General features: G+C 36.5%; 1 protein-coding gene across 1 annotated transcript in view; it reads left to right on the plus strand.

Annotated features, from left to right (window-relative positions):
* Positions 1-9,034: 9,034 nt before the first annotated feature.
* LOC122989690 (complement factor H-related protein 1-like) overlaps positions 9,035-21,521 on the plus strand; it is a 34,090-nt gene continuing 21,603 nt past the window's right edge. The window contains exons 1-9 of the mRNA XM_044362724.1: positions 9,035-9,106; positions 10,075-10,241; positions 13,118-13,280; positions 14,024-14,209; positions 14,305-14,490; positions 15,054-15,221; positions 16,803-16,988; positions 19,276-19,455; positions 21,299-21,478. Of these exons, the coding sequence (XP_044218659.1) occupies positions 10,092-10,241; positions 13,118-13,280; positions 14,024-14,209; positions 14,305-14,490; positions 15,054-15,221; positions 16,803-16,988; positions 19,276-19,455; positions 21,299-21,478 (1,399 nt within the window). The 5' untranslated portion in view covers positions 9,035-9,106; positions 10,075-10,091. The remainder of the gene's footprint in view (positions 9,107-10,074; positions 10,242-13,117; positions 13,281-14,023; positions 14,210-14,304; positions 14,491-15,053; positions 15,222-16,802; positions 16,989-19,275; positions 19,456-21,298; positions 21,479-21,521) is intronic.

The following is a 21,521-nucleotide window of genomic DNA, read 5'->3' on the forward strand; positions in this document are numbered from 1 at the left end:
CTTTGTTTTTTCTGCCTTCACAATCAGACGCATGTATATGTTTTATGCAAGTAAACATTTGTGATAACTGAAAAAAGGGCGATTTCACTTATTTTTCCATCCTTACCTCTTTAGACAGATGTGGTCTAGACAGAAAATTTACTCTATAAAGATATTTTGTGATTGTATTTTTAAAAGGTAAAACATTTCTACCTTTGTTTTTAAGTGAGAAAGAGGAGCTCTACTTGGCCATGACCAATGAAATGGAGAAATGTGGAATGTGTTTTCACAAATAGAAAAAAGGTTTCACAAATCTGAAACTGTGCACTCATATCATGTGCAAGCAACTGGTTTTTATGTGCGCAGGTTTCCAAACTAATTAAAACACCAAGCTTTTCAACCTCCCTAGCCTGTGTGTCGCTCTCAGCCCCAAGACCATTTGTTCTCTCTGAAGATGTAAATCTTTAAGTATATTGTGCACTGTAGTTTTTAGCAGACATTACTTAAACCAGAGTACATTTTTAAGCCTCGGATTTGGTGCACTAGTGCCTTACAGAACCTGCTTCTATGGTGAATGGGTTGAGATATAAAATGCCTCAGTAAGTTACATTTCCCTTCATATTTATTATTGATATGGCATAAAATTGTTTCCAGTCTTTGATTACCACAGTTTTCGTAATGATTTAGGGTATCATTACATAAAGATGGTTGACAAAGCACACATATCATAAAATTTTGCATACAGTAAAAGTTCATTAAATGGGCTGTTGTAACGTTAGCTACAGGTCTGGACTGGTATTGTCTTTGCCCCCAAGTTTCAGCCAATATTAATTTACATTTTGGCTAATTTACACTATTAAATGTATGCTGAATTATCTGTTAGCAGTTCCTGTTTGCATTGCACCCATGTTGTGTGTATGTATATATGTAGCTGCTTCCTATGAGGACTTAGTGTTACTGTGTTTCTTCCCAGCATGAATAATAGAAGTCATTTGACAGCTAGCTTATACTTTTGTGAATGCAGTTTCCGTTTTACTATAGCAACTAATTCATTTTTAAAACAATTTGATTGGTATCTTTTCGTGATTTGTAATCACCATTATTGAACTTTTTCCACAGTTTCACATTTGCTTCCAGTAATTTATTTGAAGAGTGTGTTTAACTCAGAGTTCTGCATCTACATGCATAGCGATGGCAGAAAAAAGTCACACTGAATAATAACAATCAAGTGTTTAAGTCTGAAACATGTATTGATATTCATGCTTTGGCTTTGTCCAGCTGAATATTCATGTCTATTACAGACTATCTCATTTCTTCATGGTTAAAATGGCGTCAGGAAGCATGAGTTCACTTACAGAGGAGCACAGAGAATATTTGATTCCCCACCTCCTCCTGTGATCCTCTCTGAATGGAACGTTAATCTTTTTTAAATCATAACATGATATTTGACAGCAGAGCTTCTACTTTCTAACATTCACAGTAAAAAGTCATACAGTTGTACTTTATTTTTTTTATTTTTTTTATTTGTGTTTTCATCAGGTATTTGTGATCAATTGAGGTGTAATTTAGTAGTTTCCAATCAGCCTAACTTGCATGTCTTTGTGTTGTGGGAGAAAACCCACGCAGACACGAGGAGAACATGCAAACTCCACACAGAAACAAGCAGAAACAAGCAGGTGGAGGTGTTTCTGTGAGGCTGCAGTGCTGATCACTGAGCCCGCGTGCCGCCCTGAAAAGAGGGAAGGAAGGAGGTTAGGAAAGGTGGAGGGGGGAGTGGAGAGAGGGTGGAGGTGAGGAGAGAGGTTGGCGGAGACGGAAGAAAGGTAGAGCGGGGAGAGGAGAGAGGTTGGGGGTAAAGGAAGACGAGGAAAGGAGGAAGGATGGGGGTGAGAAAGATGGAGGAGAGGAGGAAGGATGGAGAGAGGGAGGGCGGGTGGAGAGAAGGGGTTCTGCTTGTTGTTCGGCCTGCACTGAACAAGCAGCTTCCTCCACCTCTCTGTCGCTGGCGCTCTTCTTCTTGCGCATCCAGCTCCAAAATCCTGTTTTCTTCTCCTTGTTTTCTTTTTGTTTCTGTGCCATCTTCTCTTCTTTTTCTTTCTTCTTCTTTTTCATTTTCTCCTCTTCTTCTTTCTTCTTTTCCATCTTCTCTTCTTTAGCTCTCTGTTTCTTTAGCTCCTTCTCCCGTTTTTGTCTTTCTTTCTTTTGTTTCTTCTCCTCATTTTGTTGTTGTTTCTCTTCTTTCTTCTCCTCGTTTTCTTGTGTCTTCTCTGGCTTCCCCTCATTTTCTTGTTGTTTCTCCTCTTGCGTCCCCTCGTTCTCCTGTTCTGTCTTTTCCATCTTCTGGCTGTGCACTGTGTCCTCTCTCAGCTGGGCAGAAGCTAACAGTATGACTTTTTCTGCCTCACATCTGGCTGTGACCTTGATACACTCCTCTTTCCAGAAGCGCTCAATGATGTCGGCCTGTATGTTCTTGATTTGGACATTTTCTCTGAGGGAGGAGATGAGTGCATCTCTCTCAGAGATGTCATCTCTACTCTTCTGGAGCACCTCAGTGAGTTCCCTCTCCTTGGACTCCAAACGTTCCTCCAGCTCTCTTATGGTGGCGTTACTGGTGCTTAACCTCTGGTCATAAAGCAACCAGTTGCCCAGCATAGGCTCCACAGTTTGGGACCAGTCGTTCCATTCAGCAATCCGCCTGTGAGCACTGTTGAGGCGACTTTGTAGATATCCGCAGTCGCGGCAGGGAGGCCTTCCTGCCGGTGGTCTCTGCCGGTTCGGACGCTGATCAGGACGCTGATCAGGACGCTGATCTGGACGCTGATCTGGACGCTGATCTGGACGCTGATGTGGTGCAGCATCAGCAAATCTGCCCTGACGTCTTGGGTTGTCTCCTCTATTCATGTCGATAGCAAAGACAATGTCCAAAGGTAGTAAATAGTAAGATGTCTGTTGTAGACTGTAGTGGTAGATGGTAGTTGTGCGTGAAAGATGGTCTTCGTTCTTCGGTCTTTGGTCTTTGACAGACTGTGTATCTGGAACACGATACTTGTGTGCAGATGTGAAATGACATGAGATGAAATGGTCTCAGATTTACTGATAAAGATCCTTCCAGAATCTTGCATCATAAGGCTGTTTTGCCTTTGATGTGTCACAGGAACTCAGAGATCACATGTCTGATGACATCATGAGCTCCACCTTGGAGGAGGTCATGTGACCTAACAGCAGATATCAGATTAAAAAATAAAATATATCAAATTAAAAAATAAAATATATCAAATTAAAAAATAAAAGATGGATTGAAAAAGACTGAAATCTTTGGAGCAAAGTTATATTGATGTTGACATTGTTTATATTACTCACTAATGATCACTAAACCAGCTGATTTCTGCTTTGGTCTGGAAGCTGATTTATCAAACACCTTTAACTTGCTTTGTGACACAGATACAAATAATCTGTAAATTGATTTTTTTTTCCATTTTTATCCCATTCTAGACGCACATTTTATCACATTTTCTCAATCTTTGTTATCTGTTGGTTATTATAGCTCATTATCAGCTGTTACAAGTACTGCAGTTTACTCCCACAGTGATAAGACACAGAAGGGAAGTGATAAAAGTAAATTATAAGAACCAAAAATGAGATTCAAAAGACCAATTTGTGCAGATGAGATTAAGGAACTGTTGGAACAATAACATGGAAAAATGCTAACGTTAACATATAGTATTGGCCTAATTGGGAACCAGTGTGGACAGAAAAAAATTAAACCATCAGGAGAGAAAGATCCCATAAAACAGTGATTCTCAACTGGTGGGTCACAACCCAAAAGTAAGTCACGGACAGCAGATCAAAAATAAATAAACAATATTTAATGCACATCTGATATTGGTCTTGTCTTTTATTTTGAAACTAAATTATTTTGACAGGCATGCGTCATAGACGCGCAGCAGTCTCGCACCGTAACCATGGTAACCATCATTTGATTGACGTTCACTTTAAGTTTGTGTTGATGTTCGGAGGCAAGATGGCGAAGCGAAGATATGACTCGGAGTATTTAAAATGTGGATTTTAGTACATTGAGGATAAAAGGGGACAGTGTGTGATATGTAGTGAAGTGCTTGCAACTGAGAGTATGAAACAGGGCTGTGCAATTAATCAAATTTTATTTTCAATTACAATTTTGGCTTCCAACGATTATGAAAACAAGATAATCAAGATAAAATGATTATTGTTTACTATTGTCATTTCGTAATGACGCTCTCGTTTTGCAAATCTAGCACACCCCTTTCCTTTACAGCGGTGTGCTTTCCTTCCTCCTTAAACGCCTCCGACAGGCGGCCGGCTAACCTGCCTTCACAGCTGAAATTTATATATATATATATATATATATATATATATATATATATATATATATATATATATATATATATATATATATAAGTTTGGTTAATCATTCATCATATATATATATATATATATATATATATATATATATATATGTATTTTGCATGTACAGGTTTAAGGTACAGGTTTAAGGTGTGAGTTTTATGGCTTGTGGAAAGAAGCTATTGCACATTCTGGCTGTTTTAGCTTTGATGGAGCGATATAAGTATATAAGTGAAAATATCTAATTTTGTGGCCTTATTTATTTTGTGCAGTTTTGATATTTATTTTAGTGTACATGCAGTTGTCATGGTCCTCCTCAGTTTCTTGATAATGTGCTCTGAAATGCACTTTGTACATGTAAATACTTGTACAAAAAATAATTTATGTTAAAAAAACAATTTTTTTATTTTTTATTTATTATTTTTACTTAACAGAATATCTTTCTGATTACATTCATGATGAGGTATTCAACATTCAAGCTTTAGATATGTTGTCTGTGCTTGGCAGTCATTTCTGACATGAATGAAATACTATTTGTCCATTATCTTTTACAGAACCCGTAATTGTGGGTGAAGATGTCCTGAACAAACATAATATTGCATTCAAATTTACATATGTTGATAAACTGAATATAGCTCATCATGATGAAATCGAGTTCAGGTGTACCAGAGGAAGAAGACACATCGACACATTGAGCATTCATCAGAGGTGTATTGATGGTGTGGTTCTCCTGCCTGCTCGCCATTAAAGAGCTCAGTTAACTAGAACTGACAGCCATGAGATGGCTGGATAAACATGTAAATGATTAACAAGAGTAAATAGTTAGACCAGTATTTTATTATTTGTATAATAATTTGATTTGAATTACAATTAGAAACACTTAAATCAGAGGAACAATAATATGGGAACAAACAATCATTTAGAGGATCATTAGATAGAGAAGACGCCCAAACAAATAAAAGGAAGGTGGAAAATTGAGCATATTCAGTATTGCAGGTACTTAATATATATAATCTGCCCATACTGGTAATATGTCTATGGTAATATTATCTCTTGTAGAACCCTGCACTGGGAGTAGTGTTACCATGAGGAAAAATAATATTGCATTCAAATTTAGTTTTGTCAAAAAGCCCATATTTAGCCCATAGAGCTCAGATTTATAAAAGGAGGTTCCATTGATCGATGGTGTGATGACCCTGCTCTGTTGCCAGTAAAGCTTAAGTTTACTGGAAGTGATGGACATGAGCTGGCTGGACAAACGTGAATGATTAACCAAACTTAAGAGTTAAGACAAGTACATTTTAATGAAACATTATAATATAATATAATATAATATATAATATATTGCATCATTCAGTCTGTTTTCTGCTTCCTGTCATTGATCATAATATAGGCTAGAGTATATATTTCCCCTTGCTTGCCATGCTTTAAGCGCTTACGGTAGATAGACTGTCTTTTACTTGGCATTTATTAGTCACTCATGCTTTGTAATTAAATCTCTGTTTGAGTGTTAAAGTTAAAGTCCCCCTCCCCATTCAAAAATATTTATGCTTATTGTCTTACAACTTTCAGACAGCGTACACCATATGACACATGTTCGACCCATTCATGAGACACTCACTGTAAGCAGAGAAAGCATGTCGTGCAGTTCAAAGAAAAAAAACCTCTTAATTAACTTTTAATGCAGCCACTCAGTTCAGCCTCTGTGTTACATCCCACAATTTTTCTTTAGTAAGTTTATCTGACAGTGTACCAACAGCTCATACAGACAGTGAAGAGCAGAGATATGAAAGGCCCTCACTCTCGAGTTCTGCTCTGTTGTGGAGGGCTCTGGATGATGATTGGCTGATTCAAAATCTGAAGGAACCAATGAGTTGTATGATTGAAAGGCGCAGCTGGGAAGCAATTAGCTGATGGCACCTGAAGAGAAAACACAGGAGTGTATGCTTCCTCCCGTCCTCACCCCCTCTGTCCTCTGGCTGTGACCCAGAAATTGTTTTCCCTCCACCATCATTGAGGATGTTCCAATCCCTTAAATGCACCTCAGAGGAGAGACAAGAGAGGAGCGAGGAGGCTCATGGGGGAGATTAGAGCAAGGAACCACAGATGTATCCTCTGCAAAAGTTTTTGCACTACTTTTTCTTGTTCTTTACTCAAAATGTTATCAAATACATCTGTACATGTTCGAGCCAAAATCCGATCCGGAATATGAGAGTGGCCAATGCAAACAAGACATGGAAAAACCTGAGCAACAAAGGCTACAGAATGGATGGCTATTAATGAGCATGTGCGACGAGCTGATGTCAAGGTAGAAAAAAAAACATCCCAGACGAAGCGTTCAGAGCACGTTGAAGCCCTGGCTTTTGACTTGTAGGGAGCATTTCCACATGTTAACCTCAAATTTTGGAACTTAGACCATGTTTAACATAGATATCCAACAACATAACAGTGTATAAATAATAGAAAACCAGAAAAAGCATAATGTCTCCTTAAAGGTTAGGGAAAGATAATGGTATTGAAGCACATTACATGACATAAACATGTTAACATTTCACAGGAACCTCAATCTTTCACTAAACCTTAAACAAAGTGCTTTTGTTTCCTAAACCTAACCACACACAGGAATCAGGATGCAAACCTCGGTCTCAGGTATACATCTGCTATTCACCCCGACTGCCTCCCTACAACTTCACTGCAGTAGCACATAAATGTAGCGCTTCATTCATTTGAAAAAAAGTTGCCTGTGAACTTTATCCAGGCAACGATTACATTTGCAATCTTAATCTCAATCAGTACAATTTTAATTGGGAAAACAATTTGGTAGTATGTAGAAATCATTGATAGGGGACAGGGTTGCAATGGCATTTGGTGTGGACCAGTTGAACTTTTGTGTGGCTTGTAACTGTAAAAACAGTTGCAATGTTAGCAACACTGACACTATGTGGCATGGAAAGACAATCCAAGTGAAAAGTGGGGACTTTGTTGCTGTTGTTCCTCCGGTTGTTCACATTATCCCCTTGCAAATTTCTGGCTCAAAAATGTACAGATGTATTTGAGAAGTTTCCATTTCAATTGAAGAACAAGGAGAGAAAGAAATGAAATCCTGCCACTGCTGTTTGTTTACGTTGCCTTCAGAACCGCTGGATGTCTGCTGAGAGGCAGCTGGCCAATCAGAACAGCCTGTTTCAGAGGCTGAACCGAGGGGCTGGATAAAGGACCAGTTTATGATAATTTTTTCTTTTAAAACTGTAAATCATGCAGATATTCCAGTAGAGCTCCAGAATATAAATAAAGACCTGTAAATGTACATGACGTGTCCTGTTTAAATTCCATTTTTAATGGCGGTGTTAATCTCTTGCCTATAGCAAGAATCAGAGCAAAGACTTAGACGAGTTATGTAGTGCAGTTATATTCTTACTCTTCTCTTGTTTTCTGTGGCAATTTTAATGAAACATACATGTTCTTTCTCGTCTGTTTGGTGCCTCTTCCTATGTACCGTATTACAAGAGTAAATGTCAACATATTTCCTTGTAAAGAATAAAGCTAAATAGATCAGACTGTGTTATGTTGTTTTTTTTGTTGTAGTTGTTTTTGTCCCTCATGACCTGCAGGAAAATCCATATTTAAATGCTGAAATTAATTAAATAGTTCAACCAATATCGCAAAATACTATGTTTATTTGGCTTTATCTCACTCACTTTGTTAAACTGTGACCTGAATACTGCATAGTTTTATATGAGTAGTCTGTCTTGTGAAATATGAGTTGTACCATTCCATTATTTCATAATGCAATTTAAACAACACACACTTGTGTGTGTATGTGGTGAGGGAGGGTTTTGGGAGAGGTGCCCATGTTACAGAGACTGTTTTCAATGTGTATTTGTGCATTTCACTGTCCGGAAAGACTTTGATCTGTATAAGTCTGAGGGGACAAACATTAACTCAGCCACAGATACTCTTGTCAGAGAATAATTCCTAAATACAGCAATTCCTGACCCTCACAATGAGATTCTTTCACCTTCTTTGGCTTTTTATCCTGTGGCTGAACATGGATAAATCTTTACAACAGAATGGTAAGAACGTAAGATTTCTGGTCCATTTTCTCTGTAGTTGTACTGCAGTTAAAAAAAACAGCATCCATGTGGCTGATCTTGCAACATATTCAACTTAATTTGTCATTTTATCAAATATTAGGACCTTAACTCTTATTTTTCTTAAAACCTCAAAGTGACAAAATCTGACAAAGATGAGAAAAAAATCTGATGTAAACTTTTTTAAGCCTTTTCTGTAATCAAATGTCATGTATCCACATTAACACTGGGGGAGTGATAGGTCTTATTCAGACACCTGCTTGAGCAAAAAGTTTAATTTTCTCTTGAATTTTGAAGGAATCTTCAAATGACCAGTATGAACAGGAAGACTGATTACAGCAAAACCTGTACACCCTATTTAGTGCCAGAGACAGATAATGATTCCTTTCTGTATTTATAAACCCATGATGATGATGATGATGGTTAATCTGATCCTGATCAATTGATACACACATTTTTTTCTCTTATTCTAGAGGTTACATGCCCCAATCAAAAACACCAAGATGTGCATTACTGGAATGTCTATTGGAGACAGAGAATAACATTGGGTGACACTGCAAGCTATTGGTGTAGGTCAGGGTACAAGAAAACCGATGGCGCTGATAAGCTCGAATGCACCAGAGATGGGTGGAGTCCAAATCCACCTTGTCAAGGTATTGTGAATATTTATGCAAGTGGGGAAGGAGCTTTGAAACATCAGGAGGAGAAAATGGAGTAAATAGGAGTAATTTTCTAGTTTATCAACTAATTTTATACAATGTTTTTACCCCTTAGTCTAAAATTAAGACAAAATCTGCATCACTCTGAGGATTTTGGTCCAGTAAAGATTGATCTTTTTTACTCTAATGACCCTTTTTACTCTAATTTGTCCTAGAAACCAAGAGCCGCTAAACTCAGGAACTAAATCAGGAATTAAAACTCACTTTTTGTGAATTCCTGTTTGTGTTTCTGCAGTATCTCAGGCTTTGGTTACATACACAATACTAGGATTAGTTCATTGTTGGTTTGGCTCTGCATATGAGATTAGAAAATCGCCAGCCTTATCCTTTAAAAGCAGTTGTTAATACAGCCGAACACAGGGAGCCAGCAGTATGGATATCATGACTAAAGATAAAAAAATTCTTGTTATTTTTGTTTATGTTGAAACACAGTAGTAGTGTACTAGACTTTTCAACTACAATAAAAAGAGTGAGATAAAGAGATGAACAATAGAGCAAAGGAGTGAATGAGAGAAATTAAATTCAACTTGTTTAGAAATTTATTTCAATGTACTGTACATACTAAAGCTGAAAAACAACCATAAAGTAGTCAGCAGATCACTATCGCTCTGTGATCTTTTCTTATAAGTTCATACAGCCACCAACAGTTATTTCTGCATTTATATATGTCACATTTATATGTGTACAAACAGCTGTGAAGTAAATGTAGCCTCATTACATACAGTATATCCTTTATTTAACCAAGTAAAAGTCTCACTGAGATTAAAATCTCTTTTATTCTCAGTGAGACTTTATGTCATATAGAAGCACTTTGTCACACTGCTATCATTAACAACACTCAGTATGTGCAGCACTGAATAATTGCATCTTGTTTTTGTTTTTCTTTTCTTTTCTTTTTTCAGAAATAAAATGTGACGGAATGGTTTTCGAGAATGCAGTCATTAGCAACAATTATGAGCAGGAATACAGAGAAAATGGAAAGGCCTATTATGTCTGCAGGGGTGGTCAATCACGTTTTACTCTTACCTGTACAGCAAATGGTTGGGTGGGGCAAAACACTTGTGAAGGTGAGGAAGTACAGAACACAATACAGTTTAAATGACAAAGTGTTTTCAAACTATTTTTCTATCACTTTATTTCTGTTTTTACATGCATGTATTTACCATCTTGGCTGAACTTGTCAAACTTATTAACTTGCAGTCAATGCCAAACATAGAAAACAACTCCAGTGACTTTTAAATCATTAAGCTGGAAAACAGGGAAGCTCCTGTCTGATAGATAAAAGTAAGCACAAAAAGAGTGAAACTCCAAACTACCGCTAATCACCTGTCATTGACAACTGCTTTCAGGCTGTATGGAAGCTTTCCCCCTCAGTTGATGAAATCCCTCCTGCAGTCTAAAGACAGCACAAAAAATATATGTTCAATCTGCTGCTTGTAATGTGAAAAACAATCTCTGTCAAAGCTCAAAGCCATGAAACATGGTACTCTTTTGCTGGTACTTTGATTAGCTCATGGATATAACAGAACAATTATGAATTAAACAATAATCCTCTCTATGTCCATCTGACACAGTATCTAGGCTTACACACAGTTTCAAGACTCATGTATATATAACCAATATGCAGTGCCATCTTGTAATTGTAAGTGGCAGGAAAATAATATATATGTGTTCTGAGTTTGTCACACAACAGAAAAATGTGTAATTAACCACTCAGCCAAATTTGCATGATTAAGAAAACCGGCAAGTATATAAAATTAGGTTTCAAAATTGTGGAAAAATAAGCAGTATTCTATGCTCTGAAATGCTGGGGGCGTGTCTGCTGAAGGCGCTAAAAGCACAGTCCAACTGAGCCTCTGAGTGAACAGCACTCATACCAAACTCCTGTATAACAATACACAATTTAAAATAGGCCTTGTTAGTAGGTGTAAGGCAAGCTACGTGGATGATATTTTAACAATAAAGTAAAATTAGGAGCCACTGGTTAATTCGGCACCTATTTTGTAGGTAAATGTGGACACTAATGTTGACCGGAAATGGTCCCATTTATCAGTAACAGCAGATTATTAGAAGTGAATCCCAGTTGTCTCTGATTAAAGTTTGTAAAACTACCTGATGTAAAAATAGTAACTATGAGTACGTGTGCTCTAGTGTTTATATAGTGAGGGAAGGGTCATGCTAGTAACCCGTCTACATCATTGAGCCACCATTTCAGGCCCGTCCAAAAAATCCTGAGCACAGAAATGGTGAAAAACAGTTTAACGCTCTAACTCCACAATTCAGTACTAAATAGTTCACAGTCTTTTCACATGTTTTCAGCAATTATTTTCTAACATGTAAAATGTGTTTAAAAGAGATCTCAGATTTTCCTTTACACAGACTTTAAAATGCATTGTTTTGCAGCTTTGAGGTGCAATAAGTGCAATTACAGCTTTTACATCCTAAATTAACAGCAGCTGTATTTCCTCGTTTTTTAATTTGGTGTAAATTTCAAATGTCAAAACTTGCTTTTCTAAGGAGAAGGCAAAATGGATGGAGTGATAATCCTGTCCTTGTTATTTTGAATCTATATTCATTCACCACATGCTCGGAAGACAACGTTGGAATAACTTTCCCATGTTAAGTCCCCCTCCATTCAAAATATGTTTTTCTTCTTCATACTTCAGTTGGATGATTGAGCTTCACTGTGCAGAATGATGTATGTGCCAAAAAGTACGGTGGCCCTGAAGTGACAAATAGGAAAACACAACAACTCACAAAACACAACAGCAAATAACAAAACACAACAACAAATAACAAAACACAACAACAAATCACAAACACAACAACAAATAACAAAAACAACAACAAATAACAAAACACAACAGCAAATAACAAAACACAACAACAAATAACAAAACACAACAGCAAATGACAACAATTACTGATTTGTTGTCGTGTTTTCTCTTTTGTTAATTTGATTTGCAATTTGTTGTTGTGTTTTGTTATTTGTTGTTGTTTTTTGTCATTTGTTGTTGTGTTTTGTTATTTGTTCATGTTTTTTGTCATTTGTTGTTGTGTTTTGTTATTGTGACACACAGCTAGTTTGGACAGAATCCTGGTCCAGTATCCAACTTGCACCTTCAGCGCACAAATACCAAGAATGGACTTTTTAGCAAAGTCGAAGACATCTTGTGTCCAGCAGTTCAACTTTTGAATTATATATAATATTCATAATTTCTGGAATTTTGAATGAGGGAGAGGAAGTAGACGTCTTTTTAAGGATTTTAACAGGATAATTGAACTTCTTTCAAAAAAATCCATATCAGACACAATATTATATGATATAATATTCAAAGTAGAGCATTTTTCATACGTCTAAAAACACATCTAGAGAAGATCTTTAAGAAATATAATAAATGTTTTAAATCCTAAACCTAATAATATTTCCAAATATGCTGCAGTCAAGCAGTTTCGGGCCATTCACAACCATTTTCCTACCTTGAAACTCAATATTGTTTCTGCTTTGTGGGTGTGATCAGTGGTAGAAAGTACATTTACTCAAGGAGTATACTGTACTTAAAGTTACACTTTCCTTATTTTTAATAGTGCATTAGTTCATCTCTCAGTATTGACTGATTTCCCAAAGCCACTCAACCCCAGATCCTTTTGTTTCTGTTGAAAATGTAAATCTTCAGCAGAAATAACATGTAAACAACATGTTTAAAATATATATTTTAATTTTTAAAAAAGGGGGCTCAGTAATTTTCCTAAAACAGCCAGGCACTGTAGTTTTCAGCAAAGGTTACTCAAACAGTAATAGTAATCGTTCATTTATTGGGGACTATTTTCAGCCACTTGGTGCTCTAGTGAATATTTACAGCTGCAGTGTACTGTATGCATGTATGAGGGACTGACTTACTGTTCATGTTCATGGTAATAAAGAACTGTAACTTTTTCTTTGTTACCATAACATGTCCCAAAGCTGAAATTGAAAATGGATTTGGAATTGTATTAAATGGAACACTGCATTATGCCTGCGAAGAAGGTTATAAGCTTGTCACTAAAGGCTGGTGGGGTGAAGCCAAATGTGACAAGCGCAAGTGGTCTACAATCCAAAAATGCATCGGTAAAGAATTTTGAATGCCTTACTAGTCTAGATATAACCTGCATGAAGCAAAGTTACCACAGCAGCTTGTTGATGTTTTAATTAGAAAATGAAATGAGGTTTTGAGGTTTTAATCAGTAAAGTTTTCCTTGCTTAAGAAACACTACATAAACACAAAAAACAAACAAAAAAAATCAGTAAAACAATGTAACATTGGTTCGCTGCCTGGTCACTGTATGCTTAAAGTGAACATATCGTGCTTTTTGTGATTTTTCACATGTGAACATATGTGAAAAAGTCGAAAGCCAGTACAGTACATGAAAAAGAAGCAAAATCCTACTACTACTTGTTTGTTTACGTAGCCTCCAGAGCTGGTGGAAGTCTGCTGAGAGGCAACTTCTGGGAGCTAACCAATCAGAACAGAGCAGGGCTCATCAGGAGGGGGGCCATAAGATAAATGAGAAGTTTTTTCAACTGTGAATCAGGCAAAGATATTCAAGTAGAGCCCCAGAATAAAAATATAGACAATGTGCATCTTATGTACCTCTAAGCTATGCATTGATATTGCTGATGGATGAATTCTTCTCTTTAAATGTCTCTCAATATACTGTATTGTTCCTTTTAACATGTTTTCTTTATTTCACACAGTGTTACCTGGTTTGTTCCAGACTTGAACTCATTTCAAAACAGAAATTTGGTTTACTTACTGCATGTTTGTTAGCTACAATATATGGATCTAATGTTTATAATCATATCCACTCTAGATGAAAACAGTTGTGGAAAAGTGCCTAATATTACTAATGGGGAAGTGATCTTTGGAACTGGTACGGATCAAGAAAATACTTTCCAGATTTTTTGTAAGGAAGGATATCTTGCTCGGATTCATGAACTAACCTGTCAAAACGGGAATTGGCAATCTGGAGAAATCCCATTCAAAAAGATCTGTGCACATGAGTCATCTTCAGTCTTATTTTATCAGATATTATTGTTTATAAAAACGTATATGAGATGTATGTTAATACTTCTCATGTTTCATCTCTTGCAGCTATCTCCAAGCCCTGTGAGGCCCCACCTAGAGTAGAGAATGCAGTTGTTCGTGGTGCATATCAGAAGGAATACTCGTCTGGCTCTACAGTAACTTATCTGTGCCGCCAGAAGTATACAATGGAGGGAGAAGGCATGATTACATGCACAAATGGGCATTGGGATAAGGTGGACATTAATTGTACATGTACGTACTTTCAAAAGCCTTGCACAAAACCTTTAACACATTTCCAGTTGGGTAGCATGTTGACTCATCAAGATGCCGAATGCTATTATGAATGAATGGAAGAAAAATGGAATTTTGGAAGTTTTCCAGTTTTGCATTCAGTGGCTCTCCCCTTTTAAACCAGATGAAGATGGGTTCAATTTATACTTTTGATTTGACCTGTGTAGACAAGGATACAAGTAACTTTCTGGCAATAAGAAACGTGTTACATTTGCAAATATGTTACAAAAAAATCTGTATTTATTCCCAGCTGAGCTTTCAATACAACATCAAGAGCATTTAGCCTGAAATTCATGTATTTAACTAATCATATTAAGTCATATAATAAGAATATTTCTGCTGTCCGAGCAATAATACCTTGAGAAAAAACTCTTTAACATTTAGATTGTGATTGAAAAGCAAGTGGTAAAATAATACATTTAAAAACAACGCTGCTAAAACTTAAATCCAGCAAATAACATTTCTAACTCAAAACAATCTAATTGGACATGTCAGGTAACAATGTAATTCTTACATTTTTTTAGTGCACTGTCACAAGCCCGAAGATGAGACGGATATAATGAGGGTCACCGAGGATAAAGAAAGATATGTGCATGATGATGTCATTGAGTATAGATGTTTCACACCAAGTGAAAAAGCTGGCAGTGCAACATGTGTCAACGGCGAATGGGATAAACCAGTAACATGTAAAGGTAAGAAGGCCAAATGAAAGCAGACTTATAGCATAGGTGCCGATTTTTTGAAGTCTATCTGAACACAATTCTCACAAACCATATGTAGGTTGGGAGAGTTGTGGGTCCTCCTCATTATACTGACCACGAGGAGATCTCTTAGTAGTGTAACTACGCTGTAAAAGACGGGGCGCAAAATCCACAGTCCTCTTTCTGTTTAAAAATGTATTGTAAGGTTCAGCCAAAGCTAATTTGGTTTCAGCAGTCTAAGCAAGCTAAATCATGTTGGTATCTTAGTCTTGGTAGTCACATATAGGTTTATTGGCAGTGTTTTGTCCCAGAAATACCAGGAAGTATCCATCTGCCGCAGCTCAGGAAGGAAACACTGTCTGGGAAAACTCAAGGAGGGGATTTCTTACTAAAAAGACTAACTTTGGAAAATATGCACACACAATTTAGCTAACTCAGAATTCTGAAGCCTCATATTAGGGTTTCGTTAAACTTCAGAGTGCATTTTTGTACAAAACAAGAACTGTGGATTATTTTCCCCCATTTCTTGCAGTTCAGTCAAGGCCTGTGACCGATAACGCTTTCAACATTCATATGGTATATGAGAACTGTATTTAAGATGGAAAAATCAGCACCAGCACCTGGGCGGTAAAAGATAATAACTAAAGGAAAATATAATACTTTATGTGAGTACTAATCATGGTGGAGTTTTCCTGACAGGCAATTTAAATCTATGTACAAATACCAAGTGAACTCTGGTTATGAGTTTGCAACTAAGATGAGATGATTCTATTCTCAGAAATATTCAATGAGCAAGTGATGACAGATGGAGATCTGTGCATTTGGCATAGAATTTAATATATAATAATATAGATAAAATGTATAAATGTATGTAAGGTATCCAGTGTATTTTATTGAATGCCAAACTATTTTACATGTACATATTACCAACTTGGAAAAAAGTGAACATTACAGGAAAGTTCATTAGGACTATTTAAAACTGCTTGCTTGTGTAGTACAGAGAAATTATATGAGAAACAAGATATTATCATTGGCATATCATGAGAGATTGAAGATGAAAAGTGCACCAGGAGTTGAGAATTAAAAACTATAGTGTTGGCAGTCATATTTTGCTTCTATAGCTACAGTGGGTTCAAAAATTATAGAAAATGTAAGTTGCAGAGTTTTAAAACTATCTTTACTGCACCTTATGAAAATTTCGCGAAAAAAAGACAATTGATGAGCATTTTCTCTTAATGAAAAATAGCCTGTGTAGCTATTAATCAGACTGAAAGAGGGAAATACAGGTTGAAAAATATACTTTTTGGACGGCACAATACCATGAGTAACAAAAAACAAAAAAATAAAACATGCTTGGTTAATATCCTAAACAGAGTCGTACAAGACAAAGGTTTCATATTTGCAAGGTCACTGTAAATGCAACTATCTTTGTTTTATCATACAGAGGTAAAGACTTAGACAAAGATTTACATCAGATTTGGGTTCATGAGACCCAAAAAGTTGGATCATAAGTCATATATGCTGCTGTTTATATAAACCTGGTGATAAAACTGTTTTTCTTCCTTAAAACAGACACATGCACAGTCACAGATGTACTTGGCAAAGTAAAGCTCCACAATTATGTAGAAGGTGCACAACTAAGGGAAGGAGAAAAGTTAAGGTTTTATTGCAACCTGCGTGGACACACTCTTCAAGGGAAGGAAGAGGTCGAATGTTTAGCAGACGGACAATGGAGTGGTCCCTTCCCAACATGTGGAGGTAAATAAATCCTTCTCGTATCCCTTTGTTCCTTATCTGAGGAAATGATGGTTAAAGGTGGTCCATGACCGAGCTTTCAGATGTTTCCCTCAGAGGGCTTGCGTTCACTCTATTTACCTTGCCTTTTAAAGGAAAACTGCAAAGGAAGAGGGGCAATTTCTTTATATTGTGAAGCAATTCATGCTGAAACTGCTATTTCAGGATGAGGTGGACTGTAAAGCCACATCAAATTTAACCCAGCTTTTTATTTGTGAGAAACATGTCAATTTCATGCATATTATCTTTTGTGCTGCTATTTTCTTCTTCCTGAAATATAGCAGTTATTCTTAGTGTTTCATGTTTTATATAAATAATTTAGACCCCATTTTACCAGGTATTAACATGTAATCTGGATATTTTACATGAATAGGGAAAAATGCAGGTCATTACAGATAAAATGCAACATATGACTGAATCAGCCAGGCTACATCTCAGCCAGATTTAAATGCAATTTATAACTCTGTCTCTTCCTGCTATCTCAAGCTGCCCAGCTAAGAAAGATATAGCCAAATCCTTCCTCTGCAAAGGAAAAATAAGCAGAGCCCGTACAGCAGTATCACTCTGGGAGACTCTCAGGGGACCGCTATGACATAAGTACAAGGCGAGGGTCACATGAACAACGCGGCTAGCCAAAGTAGTGCTAGTGCTAGCAAGCCTCTCCATCAGCACTGATTTCCTTTTACAGTATAGACAAATCTGCTAGCTGATTTATGTGTTGCACTCTAAAGCAATACTGCCATCACTGCGGTGGCAGAATTTAACTGGATGCATTTACACTGACAGCAAAAGCACAGATATTTGGCTTGTTCACAGTCAGCAGTCGTCCCCTCCAGCAGATGAAGATATACATCAATGTGGAAGGTTTTCACTCTCAACACACTAGTGTGAAATTGGTTATGACACAGAATTTTGGAAAAGAGTAAGAATAAGAATAATAATAATGCATCGACTCTGTCTGACCTGCATGGCATGGATGTGAAATGTCCGTAAACCCAGCAGGGCTTATTTGTTAGCTGATTATAAATCATCAAACCTACAGTCCAGAGTAGCAAGCTAGTAAGAGATTTGTGGGGTGATGGCTGACCATCTGCTCTGTGTAGGAAAACCACTCGGTCACTGGACAGTCTGTAGTTTGTATGTCATTCATAATGCACGTGGATCTTAAGGATTCAACCAAGTTAAATTGATTTCATGGAACAAAGACTCGTGGATTTTCCTTTTATTTTTCTTTAGCCTGAAGGCAAAGCTTTCAATTTACTAGTCCATCTACATTCCAACTCTCACCTATGTTCATAAGCTTTGGGTAGTGACTGAAAGAATAAGAATGTCTCCATTTAGGGGTGGCCTGGGCACATTCAGCTGGTAGGAGACTCCAGGGCAGACCCAGAATATGCTGGAGGGATTTTGTATCTCATATAGTTTGGGAATATTTTAGGGTCCCTCAGGAGAAGCCGGAGGACGTTGCTGGGGAGAAAGAAGTCTTGGTTACCTTGCTCATTCTACTGACCTGGACCCAAATAAGCAGTGGAGAATGCATGGTTGTTTTTTGTTTGTTTGTTTGTTTACATCTAGCCATCTGTTAAATCTGGAGTAAAATCATGTGAAAAGTTTAAATTATGTAGAATGTAACCTTAATTTTAATGGCATTGGATTACCATATTTTGAACACATGACAGGTTATATATCTGGGTAAAAATGCTTAAAAAAGTGAAAGTTGTGGCCTCTCTGGGTACGTTATGTTTTCATTCTGTTATATATGCCAATGTATGGTTTAAATGAGAAATACATTTGAACTTGAATGGTGTTAGCCTAGTCAGCAAGGTTGCTGAAAATCATTCTATGAATCTATACACCTATCTCCATTCTGCCACGAGATCTTTGCCTTGCATGTCATGCTGGCCCACCTGGTGTATCCTGCATTGCGTGCCTTGACTTGCGACATGCCGTGTACTGTATATTGACAAGTCTGAAAGGTTCCGTCTACCTAATTGGTATATTGAGATCCAAGATGCAAAGGCCTGTCATCAGATGTCATTATCTTGATAATGTAGCCAGATTAAAAGCATGTTAATATCAGGATGTAAATGTAGTCATATGAATAACAATAGATATACATATAGACATAAAGACCATGAGAAAAATAATTACACAGCTTTTCTGGAAACTATTAATTTATATTTATTTTTGTCATAATGTCATAATAATGTCTAAACTTCTACTTTCTCTGTTATCACCCACATTCTTTTAGTTCCTGCGGGCTGTGGAATACCACCTCGCCTTGTAAATGGAGGCACCAAGACCACCACTAAACATCACTATGAGCATGATGAAAAAGTTGAATACAAGTGTAAGAACCGCTACGTCATGGAGGGCAAGCCTTTCAAAACCTGCAACAATGGTGAATGGACTGGAGAGATGAGATGCCACCGTAAGTCATAATTCCCTTCATATTTTTAATCTTGCATTTTGGGTAATTATTTTACATAGATAAAAACATTAATTGAAACTTCTGAAATGTATAAGTTGCTCTGCCAAAATATGCTGATAACATAATCAAATCTAATTGGCAAGCCAGGATGATATGGTGCACAGGATATAATTTTGCATCGAGTTTGTTTTCATTATATATTTTATTTTGGTTAATTTGTGCATCATGTTTAACCGCCAAATTCATTCAGATAATACAAAAGATTAAATGAGTGTTTTTGACAGGTCAGAAACACTGTTAAATTTCATATGTACCTGAGAGAAAGTACCAGAAAACTGGTGAATGCTGCAAATTATGCTGATAATATCACAACTCTGCTGTACAAAGCCCAAATACAATAACTACATATTTGGTGAAAATTAAGTTGAGACAGGAATCTGACTTTTTGGAATCTGTTATTACAATATAAAGATTATGTTGAAGAAATGTTTAATTTCTGTAAGTCAACATGTTAAATTGTTACAGAGATAGACCGATAGACAGCTGAAACAAAAGCGATACATCAAGTGAAAGCTAGCTGGTGAGATAGACACTTTCAATTGCAGATAGTTTAAAGTAGTGCAGTATCTGCATTTTTCTAGGTTTTAGGTTCTTCTTAATTCAAATATAATTACATTTAAATTGTGTATGGATTTTTTAACCGTTCAAATGGACAAGAAAGATGAAAGAACACATTTTGTTTGTACATAGATAGTTTCCACTGCAGATAGTTTAAAGTAGTGCAGTATCTACATTTTGGGGGGTTTTAGGTTCTTAACCAACCTAAACAGACATAAAATAAAGGCAATATAACCTTCCTATCGGTTTTGTGGTTTGCTGGCCTGCAATGTGTGCTCTCTATACAGAATATTGTAATTTAATATGATACTGATGAAATTCTGGTGAAATTCATGTGATTTGATATCTTTTAAATCACATATAATTACATTTAAATTGTGTATTGATTTTTATTGATAACCATTCAAATGGACAAGAAAGATGATGATACTGATTACATACTAAACATGTATTTTTACCCAACATTGGCAACAATCATATATGGAGTATGCTGTACATTCAGTCATCACATGAATGTTATTTATCTGTTATTTTTTACAGAACCCTGCACCTTGGATAGAGAAGTCATGAGCACACATAATGTTAACCTATTAAATATTTATTTTATTCAATATAAATTAATAATACATTAAATATCTGTTAATCAATTTTGATTTAACGGCATAAACCTTGTAGAATACTGATTTCCTAAAAGAAATTCAGCTTCATTTCCCTTGTCAGAGCTTTTTTTTCTCATCTTTCTCAATTATTTCCATAAAACAGGAGCAAACAGCTGATGTGCCACTTGTTTTAGTTCTCCTTTTCCTTTAGCTTGTTCTTGATCTGTGATCTGATCACAGTGTCAAGATAAAGAGAGTGCTTATTAATACCAGATGTAAATACAAAGACTAAATCATATCTTGTTATCAGAATAACATGCCCAGATAAACAGCACATGTTAATACTGACTGTACATATAGTCATTAAAAGTCATAATGGAAACATATAGAATTACAGGCTTCTATAAGAAAGACTTACAAGAGCTTTTCTGAAAATGACTTATTTGTATTTATTTTTTTAGTTGTTTCCATTTACATTCACTTTTAAGGCCACAAAACATGTAACTGCAAAATATCGTGTAACTGCAAATCACAGTCAAACATCTGTCACTCTAGAAAAATGTCATATTTTCACCTCAATAATGTCTAAACTTCTGCTTTCTCTGTTATCACCCACATTCTTTTAGTTCCTGCAGGCTGTGAAAGACCACCTGTCCTTGCAAATGGAGACACCACGACCAGTGCTAAACCTCGATATGAGCATAATGAAAAAGTTGAATACATATGTCAGCGATACTACGTCATGGAGGGCGAGCCTTACCAAACCTGCAACAATGGTGAATGGACTGGAGAGATAAAATGCCTCAGTAAGTCATATTCATATTTTAATCTTGTATTTTGCGTAATTAT

This window comes from Thunnus albacares, chromosome 9 (assembly GCF_914725855.1).
Source record: "Thunnus albacares chromosome 9, fThuAlb1.1, whole genome shotgun sequence".
In the NCBI taxonomy this organism is placed as follows: domain Eukaryota; kingdom Metazoa; phylum Chordata; class Actinopteri; order Scombriformes; family Scombridae; genus Thunnus; species Thunnus albacares.